Genomic DNA, 23,318 nt, shown 5'->3' on the forward strand with positions numbered 1-23,318 from the left:
TATATAATCTAAACTCTCATTTCAATCATTGAAACATTCTTAGAGGACATTATATAGTTGTTATTCACAAACCATTTTTCGTCAAAGCCATTTTCAAGTGATTGAAACTTATCATGACTTTCTTCACTAGGTAAAGATGAACTTGGCCAAAGCGAAATCTTACCAACACATATTTCGAGAAATAGATAAGCGAGATAAACTCGTCTCGAAATATCAAATGTGTATAATCAAAGTCTATATAGCAAAACGACTTTTGTCTCAAGATAGGAGATAGAGATAGACTTTTGAGTGATAGATAAGTTCAAGTCTCCAAGTACCTTTTAGTCTATGAAGTTCCACCAATTCCTTGAGTAGTTCTTCGTCTTGTATGATGATCGCCATGGAGTTCTTGAGCTCAACTACACTTTCTATCCTAGTCCGAGACTTAGCTATAGTAGACTAGAAATCAACACTTATAGTTTTGATCACTAACATTGACAAACATGATTGAGATAGCAACGCATGCGAGTTCGACCGAGCAGTGCTCTAATAGCGTTGGTTTTAAGCAAACTTAGCTTGAATCTTAAATCAGGTTTTCATCTAACAGTGAATATTGATTGCTTTGTTTCAAAGTTATCAAACCCTGATTTGAAGACTATATAAGGGAGAACTCTAGAAACTGGGAAACCTAATCGCTACACCTCATGTGTGATACTAGTTGCGACTAGAGTCGATTCTCCTTTAACCTAGGTTTTTCCTTAAATCATTATAGGTTAACGACTTAAAGACTTCATTGGGATTCTGAAGCCAGACCCAATTATTTTCTCTGTAGTTGTGTGTTCTGATCTTACTTTTTCTATCCTATTGAGTCTTATCTTCTCTAAGGTTTTCTCCGATAGGTAAGATATAAAAAGTAATCACAAAGCTCTTCGTCTCATTCTTTATGATTCCACAATAACTTGTTCAACTACCATATAGTTAAGTTATTGTGAGGTTATTGATATTTCTAGGATGTTTATCGGGAATATAAGACCGGATTATCAATTGTTTCCTGTTCACCTTGATTTATCAAAAGACAGAACAAAAATTCATCTTTATTTATGTGGGAGACATATTTATCTATCAGAATAGACTTATCTGTGTGAGACAAATTTGTTTCTCAAATCTTTGACTTTGGGTCTTAGCAACTCTTAGTTGTGGGTGAGATCAGCTAAGGGAATCAATTGCGTAGAGCCTTACTGGGATTCAGAGGCGTAAGGAACGCGACTGTACCTTAATCGGTACTTGGTTAGGGCGCGACTACATTCCAGTCTGAAGTTAACTTGTAATATGCTAGTGTCTGTAGAGGATTAATACAGTGTGGTGTTCAAACCTAGACTAGGTCCCGGGGTTTTTCTGCATTTGCGGTTTCCTCAATAACAAAACTTCTGGTGTCTGTGTTATTTCTTTTCCACATTATATTTTCTATATAATTGAAATATCACAGGTTGTGCATAGTTCAATCAATTGGTAAATCTGACCTTTGGTTGTTGATTGAAATTGATTGACACTTGAATATTGGTTTTTGATACCGTTCAAGTTATTTATCATATCAATCAGGCTCACAAATTTCTATCTATTCGATTGCAGATTATATTGAGAAATTGAGATATAACTCTTCGATGTTTTTCTTTGATTCAGTCTGACTGTCTAGTTGATTCTCTTGGAATTATATTGGAGTTAGTCCATACAGATTGACGATCGAAATATTAGGTGTGGTTATTAGACCCCCGCTTTTTCAATTGGTATCCGAGCAGGCAAACATGCTAAGACCCCATAAGTCTATGTTTGTAGCAATCTGACTTTATGGACAGAAGCGCTATCTCTGTAAACGTACCTCCAGTCTTCAATGGATCAAATTACTTATGGTGGAAAATTGCTATGCGTGCCTTTCTTCAAGCGCGTGATTTTCAATCATGGATTCGTGTTGTTAATGGCTTTGATTTTCCAATGGTTACAATAGACGTTGTAACTGTTGCAAAGGATATTGGTAGGTATGAGCCTGACGAGATTCTCGTCGCAAGGAAAAATTCTGATGGCTTAAATTCTATCATACATGCCATTACCTCGGATCTTCAGCACCATGTGACTACATGCACGATATAAATATGCTTGGGGTATCTTAGAAACAGTATTTGAAGGGAATACCTCTGAAAATGAAGGTAGGCTTCAAAACCTAAATTCTGATTGGGAAAACCTTCGTATGGATGATGAAGATTCATTTGATGAATTTAATCACAAAGTATCTGAAATTGTTAATGCATCTTTTGCATTATGTAAGACCATTCCTGAAAAGGATATTGTGATCAAAATTCTCAGGTCGTTTCCACCTATATACGATTCTAAGAAACATGCCATTTTTGAAGGAAATAAACTCTTTCCAGATTCACTCTTGTTGGAAAACCAAAGACTTTGATCTTGAACTGAGTAAAAGAGAAAAACTTCACATGTCTTGCAATCCTGTTGCTACATATGATGTAAAGTCTCTATGTCCTGAATTGATTGATTCGAAGGATGAGAATTTCTTTAATTCAACCCTTTCACTGTTTGTACAACAATTAAAGAAAACTCTTAGACAGAGAAAAAGAAAGTCTCAAATTTTTTTGTCATCAATCAATAAGAAGGATGGAAAAGTTCACAAAGACTATGATAATGGGACTTGTTCCAAGTGCTATAAAAGTATTCATTATTTCTCTGGTTATCCTAATAAGGAGGTTAGTGAGTTAACCAAAGCATGTATGGCAACTCTTGACTACTGTCATGGGGAACAAGTCTGTGAAAGTTCTCTTACCTACTTTGCTGATAATCACCCTTCTCCTTCTAACAGCTCTGATTGTTCCACGATAAACAATCTAACTTCCTCAGAATAGAAAATTGATCTTTTGACCAAAGATATGTACTCAATGAAGAGTATGTTTCAACTGGAGAAGGAAGCATGGATTAAAAGGATTGATGATCTGGAATGTCAACTGAAAAAATTGAGACAAGAAAATGCGACATCTCGCAACCGTGGTTTTAAGAAGAAGAATAGTTTATCTTTGACAAATTCTTTTAAACCCATTCAACATATTACTCCTGAAATCATGTCTTTTTCAAACCTCTCTTGTAACGAGAAAGACATGGCAATGACACGACAAATAATTTGTCACCCTTGTATTAAATCCAGGATCACCAAGAGATGATTTGCACAAAGGTTCTTGAAAAAACTTCTTATATTAGTTTACGTTACAAGAAGGTGAAAAGAAAATCTACATCACTTTCGAAAGAGATATTCAGAACCATTCGTAGTTTGCAAACATCGATAAACGGGTTTTTCAGAACGTTGCAGGAAAGGAAGACGTCTACTCTTGATCCTTCCCCCATAAAAAGAAATCAGAAACAAGGAATAACGAAATTATCCTCTCCTCATAAAAATCCACCCGATCCTTTATTGGATTGGAGAAATTACAATTTGTAATAAGATTTAGAAGTGTTGTTGTTTTCCCTTGGAACCATAATCTTCAAGAGGGATGTGAAAAGATTTTTGTTACTTCTCTGCTGACTTGTTTCTGTTTTTCCTTCTTGTGCTCTAGTTTCTGTTATTGAGCCAAGAACCATTCCTATATATAAACGGTTTATCTAATAATGTCCTTTTTGGGATATCCAAAATTCTATTAAGGTTTTGGCCAAAGGTCAATTTGGAAATTTATCACATATGTTCCTCCTTTTAAGTTGGACGAGTTATTTCCTCTAAGAAAGCATTTCATTTATCTTCTTATATCATGTCCTCATCAAGTCTTTCCAGTAAAGAAGATGATGTCTGGACCGTTCTCTTTCCCTCTAAGAAAGTTGGTTTTGATTCGTCTGATAATGAGATGTGTCATGACAAACGTGATTCCTCTTATGGTGTGAATCCCACTGTATCTCATTTTGATAAACTCTCATTAACCATGAATCTCGTCTTGGAACAAGTATGTGCTTTGAAGAGTGAACTCGAATCTTCAACCAAAAGACTTGAGGACAAGATGGATAATCTCGAATACAGAATTGATTTAATCGAAGATGAGCTTGATGATTATAGGGAATATGAGAATAACCTTCAAAGTGAGTGAAATTATGTTTTGTTTCTTGCTTAAATAATAACCAGGAAACTTCTTATGAGAATTTATTCTTGTGTTTTAAGAAGGATAACTAATAGAAAATATTGTGATTACACATACCTATTGCCAATGATTTTTATCTTGTAATGTTTTAGATTTATTTATTTAAATTCTAAGTTATTTGGAAGATGATTTTGCAGTATTAATCTTTATGGTTTTATATATTGCAAAACTTTTTACCGGATATGTATGTTTACGTCCGTGAACTATGATTATCTCATATGAAAAAAGTTAAGTCTATTATGTCTTTATGAAAATATTGATAAAAGATAGAATGAACTTTTGTATATTCCTTAGTATTGATCTTTCCCTGATTCACTTCTATGTGAAATTACTGTATGGCTTCGTAAGTTCTCTTATGTTGAGCATTTCTAATTAAATTAATAATTAAGGTTCTCTTGTGGTTAATTTATTTGAGTTTTTCTGGATACAAATTCATGTTTCATGTGATTTGTTAATGTCCAAAGAAATCCTTCTTTTCTCATAAAAGTAAGGTCGCTCTTGTTGTTCTTTCGGGAATGACATTTTATGGGGGAAAGTTCTTAATTGAACTTTTGCTTAATTGCCAAATCTTTGTGGGAAGTGCGGTTGTGGAATATTGTAGGAGTTATCTTGTATCTTTATAAACTCCTTGATGAATACACTAAGTTTCGACTATGTGAAATCATCGAAACAAAGTTGATATGTTCTCTTTTAGTCATGAAGTATCTCTATGAGAATTTCATTATGATCCCGTTAATTTTCGTACATTTGCCAATTTATATTGACAAAAAGGGGGAGAATTATTTTGTAGTTCACACTACATACATATGGTTTACGGATCATTATGTAAGGGTGAATGGTTTTCATTGTAGATGAAGTATTAACTAAGAGGGACTGATACATATCACCGTAGTATTATTGTCAAAGTTGTGATACAATTAAACTTTGGTGTTGTGTAATAATACTATGACACTGTATAACAATAATTGAGAACGTATGTTTTCTTTTTGTTATGGATACATATCTTCAAAAACAATTATGCTAAATTGAACACGTTCAGAATCACTGGAGTACTTGGAGTGACGAAGAATTCAAAGAACGTTGAAGAACCAAAGAAATCAAGCATGTTGGATGAGAAGCTACAATTTTTTTTTAATCCATATGTATTGATAATTTTGTCACTAAAATTGACAAAGGGGGAGATTGTTAGAGCACTGCTCGGTCGAACTCACAAGCGTTGCTATCCCAAGCTTGTTTGTCAAGTTTAGTTGATCAAAACTATAAGTCTTGATTTTTAGTCTACTTATGGCTATGTCTCGGACTAGCATAGAATGTGTAGTTGAGATTTAGACATCACGGCGTTCATCGATTGAAGACGAAAATCTACTCAGGAGAGATTGGAGGAACTTCATCAACAAAAGGTATATGGAGACTAAAACTTATCTATCACTTAGAAGTTTATTTTATTTTATCTCCTATTGAGACTAAGTAGTATAGTTATATAGACTTTACATTATACACATTTGATATTTTGAGTTGAGTTTAACTCGCTTATATCTTCTCGAAATATGTGTTGGAAAGCTTTTTGCCTTAACTACGTTCATCATTATTCTTGACGAGTTTAGTTGGAAACGATTTATTTATTGGAAACTAAATAATGAGTCAAAAGATGATCATGTGAAAATTGCCTTGAAACATCTTACATGATTTGTGTGAGACAGTCATTTGATGTAGACTCGGAATGTTTCGTATTGATCATTCGATTACTTGAAAATTACTTATAAGATAATAGTTTGTGTGAGACATTTGTTGTCTTCTGCTAAGTATGTTTCAATGATTGAAATGGGAGTTAAAAACAAATAACCATTGTCTGGATATAGCATAGTATGCATACCATTATGCAAATTGTAGTGTGATTCAGGTCCGGGAACCAAGTATGCATACTAGTATGCGAACGGTTTTTACTGTCAAAGTATGGGAACCAAGTTCGGATACCAGTTTGCAAACGGTTTCACCTGAGTTGCGGTCCGATACGACAATATGCATACCCGTTTGCAAACTGTCGTACAAGACCAATGTTCGGAACTTATGTTTGCGTACCCATTTGCAAACTAAGTTGGTTTAAGTTCTAAAATCGGTGAAGTATGATTTCATACTCATGAATAAATACATACATATATATATATATTAAGGAATGTAATCTTTCCAAACCGTGGATTAATGTTCATGAATTGATTCTCTTGAATCTAATCCGATTTTGTTTCAATTGTGTCTTGTATACTTCTATGAGAATATAAACAATTGAACTCCTCTATGAGTAACACAATTAGATTCATTTGATTATCATTTTATCTATAAGTGTTAAGATGAATGTGGTTAATACAAAAGTGTTCATATGGCTAACTTCGGCTAAATGTTATTGAGCCAACTCAATATACACATTTAGGTACGTTTACCCATATCTAAATGAAGGTATATTTCATTTGTGTGTAACAAGCTAACAACATCTAGAGATACTGCTTTTGTTTTAAGCAAACTTAGCTTGAATCTTAAATCAGGATTTCATATAACGGTGAATATTGATTGCTTTTTTTCAAAGCTATCAAACCCTGATTTGAAAACTATATAAGGGAGAACTCTAGAAACTGGAAAACCTAATCCTCACACCTCCTGTGTGATTCTAATTGCGACTAGAGTCGATTCTCCTTTAACCTAGGTTTTTTCTAAAACCATTATAGGTTAACGACTTAAAGAGTTCATTGGGATTCTAAATCCAGACCCAACTATTTTCTCTGTAGTTACGTGTTCTGATCTTACTTGTTGTATCGTATTGAGTACTATCTTCTTTAAGATTTTCTCGAGATTTATCTGCGATAGGTATGATAAAAAAAAGTAATCACAAAGCTCCTCGTCTCATTCTTTGTGATTCCACAATAACTTGTCCTACTACCATATAGTTAAGCTATTGTGAGGTGATTGATATTTATAAGTTGTTCTTTTGGAATATAAGACCGGGTTATCAATTGGTTACTGTTCACCTCGATTTATCAAAATACAGAACAAAACTTCATATACAGATTTATCTAGAATAGACTTATCTGTGTGAGACATATTTGTTTATCAAGTCTTCGACTTTAGATCGTAGCATCTCTTAGTTGTGGGTGAGATAAGCTAAGGGAATCAAGTGCGTAGAGTCCTGGTGGGATTCAGAGGCGTAAGAAACGCGAATGTACCTTAACCGGTGTGAGACTTGGTTAGGGATCAACTACACTCCAGTCTGAAGTTAACTTGTAGTAGGATAGTGCCTATAGCGGCTTAATACAGTGTGGTGTTCAAATATGGACTAGGTCCCCGAGCTTTTTTGCATTTGCGGTTTCCTCGTTAACAAAACTTCTGGTGTCTATGTTATTTCTTTTCCGCATTATATTTTCTATATAATTGAAAGTTCACAGATTGTGTGTAGTTCAATCAATTGGTAAATCCGACCTTTGGTTGTTGATTGACATTGTTTGACACTTGAACATTCATTTTTGATACCACTCAAGTTGTTTATCATATCAATTAGGATTACAGATTTGCATCTGTTCGATTGCAGATTATATTGAGAAACTGAGATACAACTCTTGGATGTTTTTCCTTGATTGAGTCTGACTGTCTAGTTGATTCTGTTGGAATTATATTGGAGTTATTCTATACAGATTGCCGAACGAAATATTGGATGTGGTTATTAGACACCCTGCTTTTTCAGTTGGGTATCGTGGTCTAAAGTTGTTTTGTCAAAGACTAGAGGGGGCATTGGTATTAATAAGCTGAAGATTGTCAATAAGGCTCTACATTGCAAGTGGATTTGGAGATATGCATTCTTGTTTCTTTCCTAATGTATCTAGTAAATTTGTGGGAGGAGTCTTTGGTCTGGAATATTAAAAGCTAGACGATTTGTTAAGGATGAAGTAAATCTGATTGTTAAAAATGGAGGGAGAATTTGATTTTGGACAGATAAATAGGTAGGTGATGATGTTTTGAAAGATAGATATCCAAGAATTTATGGTTTATCGAGATCTAAAACTGCAACTATCAATGAAGTTATGACTGGGAATGGAGAGTGAAATCTCAATTTTAAACGACCTTTGAATGAACAAGAAGTGGGTGATGTGGCTGATGTGATACATGCTCTAGGAGATATATTTGTCTCGCAAGAAAATACAATGGAAGACTGTAGAAAATGGGTTTATGGACCTGAATTTACAGTTGCTAATTGCTATGAAGCCCTGGATATTGATGGCTTGCTTACTTTTCCTCACAAACAAGTTTGGAACCCAAAGGTTCCATTAAAAGTTACATTTCTTGTTTGGACAATTTGCCATGATGGAGATCTAACTCTTGATATGCTGCAGAGAGCTGGATATGTGCAACGTAGTCAATGTATTTTCTGTTCAGCTACTCAGGAAACCCATAATCATTTATTTCTGCATTGTGTTGAAACAAGAAAATTATGGCATTATTTTCTTGACAACTTCAATTATCAGTGGGTTTTCCTGGAGTCGGTTAAGGAAAACATATGGGAATGGTCAAGAAACAAGAGCTTGGTTTTCATGCAACAACTATGGAGTATCTTGGCTTTTGCGATTTGGTGGACTGTATAGAATGAACGTAACAATCGCCTTTATAGGGGATATTTCAGGAACTTGGATTAGCTTATCACCTCATCAAATGTACTTTTTGTAATTGGTTTTTAAATTCAAAGTTGTTTGAAGGTTACTCTTTGAGTACCTTAATCTGTAATTGGGAGGCTGTTGTTGGTAACAATTAGCTAAACATCCATCTTTTGTAACCTTCTGATGAAGCTCTGTTTTTAATTGAATTTTCCCTTTTTTCCCTTTTGCTTTCAGAAAATAAATAAAATAAAACTTTATGTTACAATGAAATTTATTTATTTATTTAAGATCAAGTTATAGAGTTACGGGGTAGCTTTTCAGGATAAATTTGAATCAGAAGGCATATTATGTGTCATTTAGCAAATTTATAGTCACATGATATACTTTGGTCATCGGATATTTCTGAGAACTTGGTATGAAAAACAAACATACTCGTCACCCGTTTATAAGAGATTATTATTTTTTAATGCCCTTCTTCAATTTTTCCTTTGGCCACATGATATAATGCTCATCGATAGAATCACATGACATAACATCCACCTTCCCCAAAACAACCCCACCGATAGAATCATATGGCCTTTCACCAAATCTAGAAAATACACCACATCATCTGGATACAAATACTTAACCAACACTTCATATCAATCACATCGAAATTCCTTACAAACATATAAGTTCCTCTGGACACTTTCCTGTTCCCAAAAAGTACGACTTTTTTTTTGGAAAGCAATCAACGAAGGCCTCGCGACACTCGACATTCTACACCATATCCACCTCAGCAACTCCAATATTTTCCTATAATTCAACTCTGTTCCGGAAACTGCTGGTCACATAATCCTTCACTGTCAAGTCATTGTAGCCTCATGGAATATACTTCTAACGAGACTACCCAAACACTTTCTAGAATTTCCCCAACATTCTGGCCTCTTAGAGTAATCTCATAATTTCTACAAATAAAAGCTACAGTCCATTATCAATACTGTTTTTTTTTTGGTCCTTATGGATAGCCAGGAATGAATTTATATATCATCAAAAGAAGCCAAACCTAGGAAACATAGAACAAATGATTCTTAGTCTTTAACAAGAATTTTCCTGGGCGCAAGAAAACCTCCCTCATGTGTTACATGGAATGCAAGCTCACATAAACCCTGAAAATGAGACATAAACGTCTACAACAATCTTGGTGGGCTGATCAAACCTAACTTAGATTAGATCAAGATCAACATGGACGGAACAACGCAATGACACCCTAGAATAGTAAGAGCATGTTTTATATGTAGAGATGAGACAACTAGAATCTGTTAGTGGTATCACAACCATCAGGAATCACCACTGCTTAACAACTGAATCTTAGGTCATGCTCATAGTGTCAAAGACAACAAAAGAACGGAGTAGGCCAAAAGTACAATTTTGAAACTGACTCGGAAAACCCATTTTGTTTCCTAACTTCATACGCTAAACCACCATGGTACATCTCGGGAATGATCGGCGAAATCAAGCTGAACATGAGCCAAATCCAACAATGCACCATCCAGCACAACTACAATGAAGGAAATCAAGCGGTCGGCGGGTTAGCGAGTCTTGCTGCAAATACCATCCAACGGGGAAATCTCTCAACAAGTGCAGTCAAAATCGCTCTCCAAGACCGATTACTCGCCGAGTGATCGCTACTCACTACATGACCGATGCGGTTGAAATCTCTCTTTCAGATTTTAGCGACCAAGGTAGCCGGTTTTTCCGATTTGTACCGATTTTTCAGCAAAACAAGTTGGCGATTTCTGCAATTTGGCCTTACGTGCACCAAAATTAAAAAAGAAAGTATTTTCACAGCCCTTCAGGTGATATTTATCAAATGTAGAAACCTCTAAAAACATGATAAATAGGTTCAACATTACACACTTAATTACACGATAGTATTAAAATTTTAGTTTTAATTAGGTACAAGTCACGACTTATAAGTAGAAATATATAAGCCTGTAATAAATAGGTTTTGATTATTAATTCGAGTTTTAGCAACTTTCAAGTCCGAACTCATTGCTCCTCGCTCCAAGCTTTCCAATTGAGTAGGGCCGAAAAGCGATTTCGATTACTTTGCTCATCGACATGGGACTACACAACTCCATCCCGTATTAATCAAATTGTAATAGATTACTTATCGATAAAGCATACCTTCATATAATCTCTACATAGTTATTAATAAATCAAATTTGGTCACCAAGAAAATCAAATTTGGGTCACATGCCATACACAAATGAGTTGGATACGTACAACTTACGAGTCAGCAAACAACAAGTCCACCTTAGTCCCCACTCATTTATTGTCCCATGGGCTTGAAGATCAGGTAATAGTATCGTTTGCTGAGCTTGTATGTTGATCAAGCCCCCCCTCTTCAATTATGTTGGTGGCAGTGGCACTTATTAATCTGTGTGCCCCGTGAACAAAGACATATAACTGTCCAAGATAACCAGTACTTGTCCGTGTCAATAGTACTATGTAATCATCAGTCATACGTGGTCACACAGACAGTGAGTCAGAAACATAAATACGGACAGAAAGATCTGTCAAACACCCTGTCTAAGAACAAAACAGATGTCGATAGTGAAAAACAGGTTTCAACAGTATTAGTAGTTAGATTTCTAATTCTCAGATAGAGGGGCAGACCCCAAATCTGACCAGTACTTTTCATCTCTAATCAATGAGGAGAAGCCAAAGATCCGTAAATACTGTCATTGTTAAGGTATGTCATTTTCCTCTCGACTCTCTTCTGATTTCATTATTTTTCTAGGGCAATAAAATTGGCAATGGTCATTTCTTTGATGTATCTGATTCTGATGCCTGTTTGATTGCACAATGGTCATTCCTTTTAGTGGCATTGTTGTATTCATTCATGATGGTATATGTAGTGTAAAAACTAAGGGCCAAAGCATATAGTAACAAGGCAATGCCAGTGCAGTATCCGGAAAGACTTAGCAATGGCGATTGTTGAATTGAGTATAGAAACTTGTAGGGTGACAGTACTCACGGCCTAAGTTTAAAATTTGGGATATCTTAAATCAAAAAAAATGGAAAGCCATGGGGATAAACTACCTAACAATGTTATTTGAAGAAAAACTTCGATTTGGAATTTAGGTGACACGTGTATAAGTCTTTAATTTTCGCAGAAAGGTTTCGGTAGTTTCGGTAGAAGACTGTTGAGTATATTTTGGTGCCAGTGTCACATACTTATGCAGCTGCTACCTAGCTAGGATTTTTTTTTTCCCGGTTTTGTATTGAGCCCAAAATGGATTTTACTTGATACACCAGTCAAGATTACACTCTAAGAAGATAGTATTGAGCCCAAATTGAGGAGAAATGTAGTGCACTACAGTGAGTCAGTGACTCAAGGAGACCAATCTTTATGTTTATTCTGTGTTGCCTGCATTGGCGAACAATAATTGGATTAGTTTGCAGCTTAATATTTTTGTAAAAAGATTTAGGCAGTAAGAGTATTAAGTTGATTTTCGCATCAAGTAACACAGCTACCCAGAATGGACAATTGTATTACGGTTTTTCACATTACTACTGCATAGGCTTCACATTACATTCATTGATGTTTTAAGAACTGTGTGAAAAGGATAATGAGGGAAAACTGTAATGCATTACACTGACTCAGGGAGATAGATCTTCATGTTTATTGTTCTACTAGAATTCCGTAAGACTAGAGAAAATCGATTATTAGTCTTCTCGTTTGATTCACCTGTTTTGCCTCTGTCACTCCATATTGGTATCAACTACATATACAAGTCATACAGTGTTGGTCAGCATGAACAACTACCTGTTTGATTTTGAACACCAGGAGTCCTACATTCACAATTTCTGTTCACTTTACCTCATGATATCTTTTTACCGTCTTTCAGGTCTTATCTGTCGCATTCCTCTAGGATAGTACGTGTGTAACATGACAGAACACTCGGTTTGTCGTGCACGTATGCAGCAGTTTCCACTACTTGACATGGATTTAAATTCAAGTAAGTCCGTCTATTTATACAATATTTTACATAGACTAGACTTCATAGTTCATCCTCTAACCAAAAAGTAGCAGGCTTGAAGCTGTTGAGCGCAAACCCCGCAGGTTATTATGACTAGCTGTAATAATGTGATTTAAAGAGGGTTGTGAACTTTAGAGCATCTTTCATTCCTCTGCTACACGTTATGTTTTTGCCATCTCTGCAGGACTTATGGTGTCACTGTCACACATGCTCATGAGCTAGATAATCTATATGACCTGCTTCAATCTAATTCAAAGAGGGATTACTTGGTGTCACTGTCGCATATGCTCATACGCTGCTTCAATCTGATTCAAAGATGGATAACTTGTTCCACTTGTAATCTTGCTGTTATATGGTTAGTCAACACATTCTTTTGTCCATAACCTACAATGATTGGATAAAGGATTGTTTCCTCACATTACTTTAACTCGCAGACACGGCCCTGATTCAAACAATCTCCCTGTAAAGCGAATTCACATATGCATTAGCTGGTGCAACATATATCTTGATTCAGACATTCTTCTTATCGTTTCTTTTTTTCGGTTCATACAGCACATTACCCAGTTCACACATCTACACCAATCATCTTATATGGAACATAATTGCTTAAAGTCTTGATGCATAATGAATGGTTTTGACAAGTTTCCAATCTTTCCATGTTGAATATCCTCTGCAGTTGGATACAGCTCACAGGAACGCGTCTTCTGTTAAGCGGTCGACCTCCACATCTGGTAACGTTGAATCTCGCTGAATTATTTCCATCGCCACTATGTGCACAAGTAGTACTTCAACTTGATATGGTGAACTGTTCTGGCATGTTTATCTGTTAACCTAGTTTTTACACTTAAAAGGTAAGTCTCTCCATCAAATGCTTAGTTCTGCATAGGTTCTTAGTTATGGCATGTGGGTGAACTCTAGTTACAGAATAATAATGCATCTCAAAGGGTTATGGTTTAACCACTCCCACCAGTATAAGCTCAAAGTGGGTCAAGTCAAAGTCATTGTCCATAAAAAGAAAAGGGTGAACCCACTAAAGCAGAATCTCCTGCTGCTTGTAATAGTAAATTTGACTATTAGGCTGGTAGGGTTTGTATTGTTAGGTTATATGGGAGTATGTATGATTACATTCTTCATCTTTTGAATCATATTTGTATTTGCTTTAAAGTAAGAAAGAAAGACAAATTATATATAAGAAAAACACAAAGCAAGATCAGTAGTTGTTCTCATTGTAGATCTTTGATACCGATTTGGATGACCCCACAATTAGATCACATATCAAACCTGGAGCTACCAGTCTTTCTCAACATATTTTTATCTCTGATCAGTCCTGTGAGTGCTGACGAATTTCGAATTCAGACGGTAGGAAACAAAGACCAAAAATCAATTTGTAGTGTAATGAAATGAAATAATAAAAACAATGTCACCTCATATATTGAGAAGAGAATAAAAAACAACAACACAATCTTTGGTGATGAAATGAAATCAAAAGACATTTCAGACAACATACAAAGCATATTGAGAAATTAAGATCAAAACACGAAAAATCTAAATCACAAAGGATGAGCAAGAAAAACCTTACAACAATCTCTCTCACTCTTACTCAATTGTTTGTTGAATTAAAAGCTGGGATCATTCTGTTCTCTAAGACAATCTACTATACAAGTACGCTTGGTTTAGGTGCATACTGAGTTACTAACCATCAATTTCATTCTGATCCAGAAAGAAAAGATACCAAAAGATATGTTAAAGCACATGGACAGACCCGACTCTTCTTGAAAACCGGCTTGCAAAAAAAGAGACGTCTATGCCCGATTTGCGAAAAAAAAAGATGCCCAAGCCTCTGATATACTGAATGCTCGACTATTCTAACAGACTATAAGATTAGGTGAAATCATGCTGAAAATCTAGGGGTTCAGAAGTAGAATTTGTTTGATTGTCAATGCAAAGCACTACTCTGATACTTGGGATTCTTGGAAGAAATATCAGAACCATCACCAATGACCAAAGGTCTCTTCTTGTTAGGAGAACTACCATGACTGTTTTCCTTGTTAGTACTTGTAATGTTGACAAAAGAAGGCTCATGATGATATAGAAAATGAGGGGAAGAAGGGCTGATCACCGGAGGTCTCTCGAAGAAATTGAGTGGTGGAGGTGGGTGTTGCCACTGAGGGAGTGGCCCAGCAAGGAGGAGTGTTTGAAGAAGCGGCCCCGCCTTCATAACCGCTTGCAAAAGTTTCCCTTTCTCTGGCAAAGGCTTCTCCGGAACCCCTTTAAGAATCTCTGAATGAAAAGGGTCGACAGCAACCGGAGACGAAACAATGCTTTCTTCACAATCAGATGACGATATCGCCGTATTAGAATCTCCTCCTCCTCCTGCTCCTCTTCGCTGTTCATCTTCAATACTTGACATTCCAGAGAGCGGAGTGGTTTGTTGTTGAGGCTGCTGTAAAAGGACTAGTTTATCCATTGCAAGTCTGTGACATTTTTCTTGTGCTTCATTTTTCTCTGTAATTGCTCTGTTCAAGAGATCTTCAAGATGAATCATTTGCTCATCTCTCTTCCTTATCTCCTCTTGTGCTGCTAACCTTGTTGCCTCTAGCTCTAGAGTTGTGAATAACAGAGATTGCCTCAATTCCTCCATGCTCTGTAGTGTGAACAATTGAATTCAATGGTCAAATATAGTCAAACCAATGCACAATTGAATGTTCAAAAGCAAAGAAAACCCATGATAGAAACACTATCTACTTTTAAGGAAATCAACAGCAATTTCTCCAAATCAAGAAATGAAACACAAGTTCTAGAAAAGATGGAACCCATCATTCCTTAAGAAGAAGAGAAGAGAAGAGAAGAGAAGAGAAGAGATAGATCTCTGTTTACCTTTCCTTGGTAGTAATGAGCCAGGCTAAGAGGAACATTCCCTTGATTCTCCATCTAATGAAACTCAGTTGAAAATCTCTGAGAAGAGTTTAGAGTGATGATAGTGAGCGAGGGTTTTTGCTGCAAATGGTAGTTAGACCAGAGTCTTATAAAAAGAGAGAGTGTTTCTTTTTCCTTCTTTTAATTCTTGCTTTTCTACTGATGGGGTATGACAAAATAGAAACTGCCAAAGCCTAGTAAGAGTGTAAGACCAAAACCCTCTCTAAACCTACTATCTCTAGTCTCTAGATTTCATTAGTATGGGAACTCAACTGTGGGCAAGTGTGGAAATGTGAAACCAGTGCCAAAAGCAAGAACCAAGTCATTTTTTTGCCAACATCTTTAAATAGAAGTAAGAATATTAAAGCAGAACATACTATTTATAAAGAGATGTTTAGTAATCACCACTTTGGAACTTAAATTGTTAAACTAATGAAAAGTGGATTTGTACTCAAGAAAATTTAAGTTTTGGGATTAGTATCTAAGTAAGTAGAGTAGATTATACTAAATGATAATGAAGTAAGTGGATTGTTATATGAATTTTGAAGAGTATATTAACAATATCAAAAATTATACTTAACTATTTAAGTAGACACCGGCACACTGAGCTTTAAGTTCTAGAACATATCATAGCTTTGGGGTATTATATTTTTTTTTGTTTTTGATGTGGAAATGTGGTCTTGGGCTACATTCTTAACCTTAACTCCTTGTAATTACGGGGTTCGAAGCATACGAACCATCAGACTTAACTACTTGATGGTTGGCGGATATTGAGTTACATATATTCATATTTTACACAGACACTGTGCTTAAAGTTCTAGACTTTTGTTAGAATTGGTAGGGAAAAGGAGACGCATGAAATCTTAATATTCACACCTGAGATTTGGCCAAGGTTAAGGTTGTAGAATGGATCTCCTTTGTAGACTCTTTACTTTTCAACAACGAAAATTCTTCCATTGATTTAACACAGTCTTCCACTCTTTCCATATATAGAGTACACTGGCCAATGCCAAGTCCATATTAGGGTCGCATATCATTATCTAAGCGTCAATATTTTCAAGCCCAATCTCTAAAAATCAGTGGCTGAGGTTATGGTACTATAAAGAGTAAAGACTGGGATAACAATGATTATGGTACTAAAGATTCTTCCTTTGAATTATCATAGGAATAGTCTTCCATACGTGTTATAGAGTACCAAAGAGACTGGTAATTTTGGTGCTAAACACTGAAATCAGAATAATTCGATGATTTTAATTTCACATCTGTTACATCGGGTTATTAAATTCCATAGGTAGGTTTAGTAATTTCCAGTGAAATTTGCGACTCCTTTATATTTATTTACACTATTTGTATAGTCGATAGTAGCTTATACAAACGGACCTTTTCTTCTCCCCGTAAGGTAAAAGGAAGTTACACTGCTCGAGGAAAAGCTCTAAAAGCACCAAATGAAAAATGAACCTACCCCCACTTCACCTCGACGGACGGAACTTGTTGGATCCAGTGGGCAATATATTAATATGCATGGCCAACCAATATCTCATGTTGTATTTTCTATCGTATATTACACGAAGACAAACAAATTTAGATTCTTATAATCACTTTGTGAAATCAAAAATAAAAAAGATAAAAAGATGTACGAAAAATTATCAGGAAAATTTAGAAAATTAAACAGTTGATACTTGAAAGCTACGGTTAGAATGAATTTTTATTTAAAGAATATAACCTAAAGGCTAAAGTTAACTACTATTTGGTCATGATATCAACGGTTTTACCTGTCTCAGAAAAGAAAACTGTAATATATCTTTGGTATCATCAAATGTGTGGTGTGGGGTTGGAGATGTGTAGTGTGACAGAGTTTTGATGATCATTTTTGTGAGATACTATGATATTTTGTTAACAACCGCCACTTATAGGACCCCTTACCACCACGGGTAGTAATTAAGAAGAATCATAATTTCTTTGAAGACCAAGATAATCTAAATTTATCCAGGTTAGATATAAAAAATTAGCATAATCATGAAACTTCAAGAGTCAACTCTATCTCTACATGGATATGGTCGATCTCTTTCGGGCTCTTTCGGGATTTCAAATAAATGGGTGCCAATTTTATTAATGTTTGTAAATGGTGATTTTTAGATGTGGGGTAAAAGTGTCATTTCAAAGTTAGAGGCAAAATAGTAATTCCGCAACTAAGGGTGAGTCATCATACCGAGCCAACAATTATCCTCGAGGTTTAAGAAAGCTAAAATGGGAGTTGGATATAAAATGAAGCTTTGAAAACTAGTTCAATCCTCATCGCCAAAAGACTGGCTCAGTCTTGTAGGAGAAAACTTAACTCTCAAGAAAGAGACGCGGCGCATGGTTTTCAAGGCATCCACAACCATGATTTCCAGTATACGTGTCCGAGAGACAGTGTTGATCGTTATGTCGTGACTTCTAGCGCACATCTTCAATAAGATATTGCTGGCAACGTAGGTTATGTAGAGCGTAAAACGTCTCTGACTTACTTACGAACCAGAACAACCATGCTTTCACTACACCATTTTTCCCGGTTAGCAACTAAATTTTGCAACAGCTCTTAGGCGGTTGCGAATTTTTGAGTCGTGTTGCAATTCGCAACGGCTGACCGTATTACTTGTGCTGCTTGCTTGTGTGCAAAGTAACACCAGGATTGCACGTGTGTGAAGAGTTTGAGTGGATGGGAACACTATTTTTGATGGTTTGGATTTTCTCTGAAAAAAATGGATGGTTAGAGATCTAATGTCTCCCCCAAACCTATCACTTATCCCCAAACGAGAGAGAACATATTATTCTCTCAGTTTCTATTACTTTTCTATCTTTATGCTTCTCCCTCACCATTTTACTCTCTGCTTTACAAAGAAATTCCGTCTCACTTCTTCTATAACCAAAATACCACCGCCATGAGCCAAGATTGAGAGAACAATATCAACATATACCATTTTCTCTTCCATCATTCGCTGAAAACCAGCTGCAATTTCAAAGTTATTGTTTGCAAAAAGCTTGCGTTTTGACCTAATTCGAGATTTGGGTTCTTAGATCGATGCAGTATGACACAACTGACATCAGTATCTTCTTCCTTCTCTTATTCTTATGGTAGTTTTATTGGTGATTTGGCGTTGGTTAGTTGTAGGAGAGAAGGAAGCGGTGGTGGGGTGGAGGAGGAGGTGGATGTGGGAATTCAAGAGTCGAGGTTGGTAATATTCTTGATTGATCTGTTTATTGATTCCACTGATGAAATCTTCCTTTGATTTATCAATTATTTTGAATTTTAGGATTTTTGTTGCTCCTGGACTGTTTGGAAGGTGGTGGTGGAGGAGATCGGGGATGGGGTCTTGGTGGAGAAGGTCATTGAGGTGTTAGAAGAAGGGATGGTGATTTTCTGCAGGATACTATGCTCGGCTGCTCTCATGAACATATGGGGCTGTTTCATCTCCAGCCTTTGCGGAGATTGGTTTATTGTATGGATAGATAACTCCCTCTCTCTGTTTTTGTAATGAACGTATGGTGTTTGATGAAATGACTTGTACTATATGTAGAACAGTAGAAGTATGTTGGCTGGTATCAAATGGAAGCTATGACGCCATCATCAACTTCACTTGATGAGGGTGCTTAGTTATTGAGTTTCATATGCCTCCATTTTTTTTCGCCAACCTAGTCTGCTTGCTAAGGAAGCACCTCTCTTTGCTAAAAAATAATTGTCTGATGATATTTTAAGATACGTTGAATGACTCTGTTACTGTTAAGCTACATATTTCATACCTTAGAATCCGTAATTAACAAATCTACTATTTGTTTCTCAACTTCTTAATTCCTCTCCCAAGTAAGTTTGTTTTATCTCTTTCTTGGAAACCCCAATTTTGAATTTTTAGACTGATTCGAATGGGTTCTGTTCTAGTGAAGATTTTTGAAAAAAGGGAGAAAGGGTCAGTCACTTAGAACAAACGCTACTGAAGTAAGATCAGAGAGCATGTTGATATCTTACTTAGCCCGAGGGTCAGTTCTGTGATGCCTTCAAAAACTGTGACTATAACTGATCAAGCTGGTGTTCCTGTTATAAAATCAGCTGCTGGTGAATCTGATTTTGATATCCCAGCTGTTATTACCGACGTTGTTTATTCATTTCTTGTTTTCTTGTGCAATTTTAGTATGAATTATTTTCTTGGCATTTTTTAGTGCAATCTTTAAACAGATATACAATTTGACCTGGCTTTGAATATTTAGGCTGGGATAAAAGCTATTAGCGGAGAATGGCCTCACATACACTCCTGATCAGGTTGTTGTTAGTAATGGTGTCAAGTAGTGTATTTTACAAGCTTTGGTTTTAGTTTGTTCGCCATGCGATGAGGTGTTACTTATAGACTGTTTTGTAGTCCTTAATTTAGTCTTAGATATATTTTTTGAAATTTGTAGTCTTCTTTTTTACTCATTTCTTCTTAGCTTTGCAGCCTTCATTTGTTAGAGTATTAGAGACCATAATATTAGAATTGTGACTTTCCACTTGTTAAATTCCGCAGCTTATGTTTTTATTGACTGACTGTCATTACGTTTGCAGGTACGTACTTTTCTTGATGCTTATGCTTTCATGTTTACATGGTTGAATACTAACGTTCAGTATAATTTTTTGCGAGGTAATGATCACTATTGCTAAGTGACAATAAAGTCGATAGACATACTTAAACTAATATGTTCTAATCAAGTTGTCATATGTTTATAAAGATCTTAAATTATCTCTATTGTTTACATGCTTAAGAGTTTCATAAGACTAATTATGTTTGTCAACTTACTCATGACACAAGACATTAATCTGAGAATTCTGAGATTACAATGTACGGAACTTGTTTAAATAAAATTTGGTAGCCATACTTGGTTGGTATTCTTATAAATGATTTTGGTTTGTTTTTGTGTAGTCTAGGTTGGGAATTATGAACTTAAAGCCAGGGATTATGGAGAACAAGATGAAGAATGCTGCAAGGATAGCTTAGGAGATGATTTATCCTTGGTGACTAGTGTTTGGGGATGGTACACTCAATCGAAATTCATCCTTCGCGAAAGTATTTTTGTGCGGTAAGATCCCTTATCCACTTCTCGTACTTCCTTGCAGTAACTTCATATCTTTTCCCCTCTTGTCTTGCAAGATTAAATGGTATGCTTAATGCTGGCTAATTAAGTTTTTCAGGCAATGCATCAGGTTTATTATGTTGTCGTGCAGAAAAAGCGCATTGGCGTAAGTCTTTATTTACTGATCCTTAGTCGACCAGAATTGGACTAATGACACATATTATCTCTACTTTGACCCTTACATAGCAATTCAATGAAGTTTACATAACTCAAGTTCATTATTGTTTAGGTGGAGATAAGCTCCAATTCTGCTGCTCTAGGTACTTGGAGAGCTTAAAACTCTGTCAAGACTTTATGAAATATTTGCTGGTAAGTTAGCAATATTGCGAAAAAAATTGAGCTTTTATCCATGACTAACTCTGAGAAGTGAATAGATTGTTGTTTATTGATCAATTGCGATTTTTCAGTCTTTTCTGATGTAGCTTTGAGGAATTAGGAATTGGAGGTGTAAATTGAGAGTTTTCAGTGTTTGCAAGTATTTGTTTAGTTTTGCTTCATGTATTTCTATATTTGTTCATTCTTTATCGAAAGCTTATGAGTCTTACTTGATTTTCTTTCGTCAGCAGCATCATTCGAGAAACAATAGGTGCTTCGTTGCAACACTCCAACTCTTGGCATGTTCAAGGCTGCAAGCGATGGATCGTTCTCCTCATCCTTCTCATTGAAGTAAGTAATCCAATCTTGACTAATGCACAAATACATAAAATGAACTATTTTAAGTCGCAATTGTAGTGGTGCGTAACCTCTTATGGTTCTTAACTCTGTTTACCGCGTGGGATTAGTATATCAGATTTGCTTTATATTGCTATACGGTGCTTAAAATTGATTTAGTGGTTTAAAAATTTGAATCTCATCTATAGAAATAGATCTGTGAGGTTTAGCCATTCATTGAAAACCCATGAATATTACTCAATTTAATCGTTTCTTGATTTGTGAATTGATCTGTGTTTATTTGAATCTCATCTATGTTCTGAAATATTATCCAATTTAATTTTGTGTGTTTTTTATATCCATGCCCTCTCCTCTTCAAGATGATGTTGATCCCATGGTGTCTTTTATGAAGGTGTAGAAGGCACCGATGGAATCATATGCAGACATTGGTGGACTAGATGCTCAAATTCAAGGAATTAAAGAGGCAGTTGAACGTCCACTAACTCATCCTTGTGTTGGTAACCGGTGAGGCAATTAAAGCTTGCTTTAGTAAGTGATATCCTTTCACATATATTTCCTAGGTCTACCAGGTAGAAGTTGATAATAATTTGTTTTAGTACAACTACTCGGGGAAGAATGTTCAAATACCTGCGTTGTGTTGCTGAGTCAATAATTTTGGTGTTTTTCGGACTAACCTCCACTGAACTTATTCCAACGCCGTGTGATTTGAATTTCAGACATTTAGGTTGTTTTATTTCAATGAACGACTCTCTTAGCTACTTATGTTTATATATTTTGGAATGAAAATGTTAAATGGAACTCTTGACTAGGTCAACGATAAGTTGACTTGACTTTTTTTTTCATGTTGTAAAAATTTAGCAACGGCCAGAAACTGTTTCTAAATTCAGAACCAGAATAATAAATTCCGGTCCGGCTAAGTTTAACTGTTCTAAATTTTTTTGGTTCTAAATTTCGCAACTGCTTTGAGCTGTTGCAACAATAATGTAGCAACAACAGTCAGCAGTTGTTAAACCTTTTCGCAACAGCCAAAACCGTTGCAAAGCCGGGAAAGAAAACACTTGGGTGAACCGAAAACCGTTGCGAAAAATATGCAACGTCAGGTTTCGCAGCGGCTTGCTGCTGTTGCAAGTCCCTTTTGCAACTGAACGCAGCTGTTGCTATTCCGGAAAAATGGTGTAGTGTTTCAGCATATGTCTTCGTGAGACGCAGCTGGGTGTGATGCCATAATTCCTGGTATAAATCCTCGACGAGATACTGTTGGTCATGTAGGCTCTATGGATGTATAAAAATAAAAATGTTTCTGGCTGACTTATGACCCAGAGCGGAGACATATGTGTCTCCCATAAGAAAGACTCGCTCTATTTGAGATCAAGGACTGATTCTTAGTACATCATCACGAGATACACTAGTCACAACTACTTTAGGCCATGAATCGACTTACTAAGGCTTCTGAATAATTCATACATCGCCACGAGATACGCTTTTATCCTGCCTTCGAGCCCTTTCGACAGGCTCCTAGAACATCCTTTAAAGATACACTAGTCATGTCGGCCCCTTTATATGGACACAATTGGCTCCTAGCACATTTCCATAAGATATGCTGGTAAAAGATAAGTGAGCCTAGGTCTCGCAGAGACGTTCCCTTTTTTTCTCAAACATGTCCTAGATGACTACGAAGAGACTCAATCGCGTGAGCCAAGCCTCGACCGACCTCATGCTAATCCAAGTTGAACCAGCTCGACAACCCTCACCTAGGGCTCAGGCCTTTT

At 36.0% G+C, this 23,318-nt stretch overlaps 1 protein-coding gene and 3 long non-coding RNA genes across 4 annotated transcripts; 3 read left to right on the forward strand and 1 right to left on the reverse strand.

The window, feature by feature from the left end:
• Positions 1-11,455: 11,455 nt before the first annotated feature.
• LOC113338813 lies at positions 11,456-13,092 on the forward strand. The gene is made up of 3 exons (XR_003354861.1): positions 11,456-11,531; positions 12,691-12,801; positions 13,007-13,092. It is a non-coding gene; the product is annotated as an uncharacterized LOC113338813 (long non-coding RNA).
• Positions 13,093-14,151: 1,059 nt separating this feature from the next.
• Positions 14,152-15,987, reverse strand: LOC113338995. Its single transcript, XM_026584394.1, has 2 exons — positions 15,700-15,987; positions 14,152-15,466 (listed from the first exon to the last, which is right to left on the reverse strand). Exons 1-2 carry the CDS (start codon positions 15,751-15,753, stop codon positions 14,759-14,761), a joined length of 762 nt encoding a protein of 253 aa, XP_026440179.1. The 5' UTR covers positions 15,754-15,987; the 3' UTR covers positions 14,152-14,758.
• A 2,601-nt stretch (positions 15,988-18,588) lies between these two features.
• Positions 18,589-20,025, forward strand: LOC113338370. Its single transcript, XR_003354752.1, has 3 exons — positions 18,589-18,949; positions 19,062-19,217; positions 19,981-20,025. It is a non-coding gene; the product is annotated as an uncharacterized LOC113338370 (long non-coding RNA).
• Positions 20,026-20,585: 560 nt separating this feature from the next.
• LOC113338664 lies at positions 20,586-21,517 on the forward strand. Its single transcript, XR_003354807.1, has 4 exons — positions 20,586-20,823; positions 20,936-20,983; positions 21,107-21,186; positions 21,444-21,517. It is a non-coding gene; the product is annotated as an uncharacterized LOC113338664 (long non-coding RNA).
• Positions 21,518-23,318: the final 1,801 nt, after the last annotated feature.

The sequence above is a fragment of the Papaver somniferum genome, unplaced genomic scaffold (assembly GCF_003573695.1).
Source record: "Papaver somniferum cultivar HN1 unplaced genomic scaffold, ASM357369v1 unplaced-scaffold_19, whole genome shotgun sequence".
Lineage (NCBI taxonomy): Eukaryota > Viridiplantae > Streptophyta > Magnoliopsida > Ranunculales > Papaveraceae > Papaver > Papaver somniferum.

Bases quoted from the DNA above. Each gene is read 5' to 3' on its own strand.
- LOC113338995 (XM_026584394.1), bottom strand. From the start codon at position 15,753: ATGGAGAATCAAGGGAATGTTCCTCTTAGCCTGGCTCATTACTACCAA. The intron at 15,467-15,699 runs GTAAACAGAGAT...TTCACACTACAG, and splicing joins CTCATTACTACCAAGGAAAG to AGCATGGAGGAATTGAGGCA.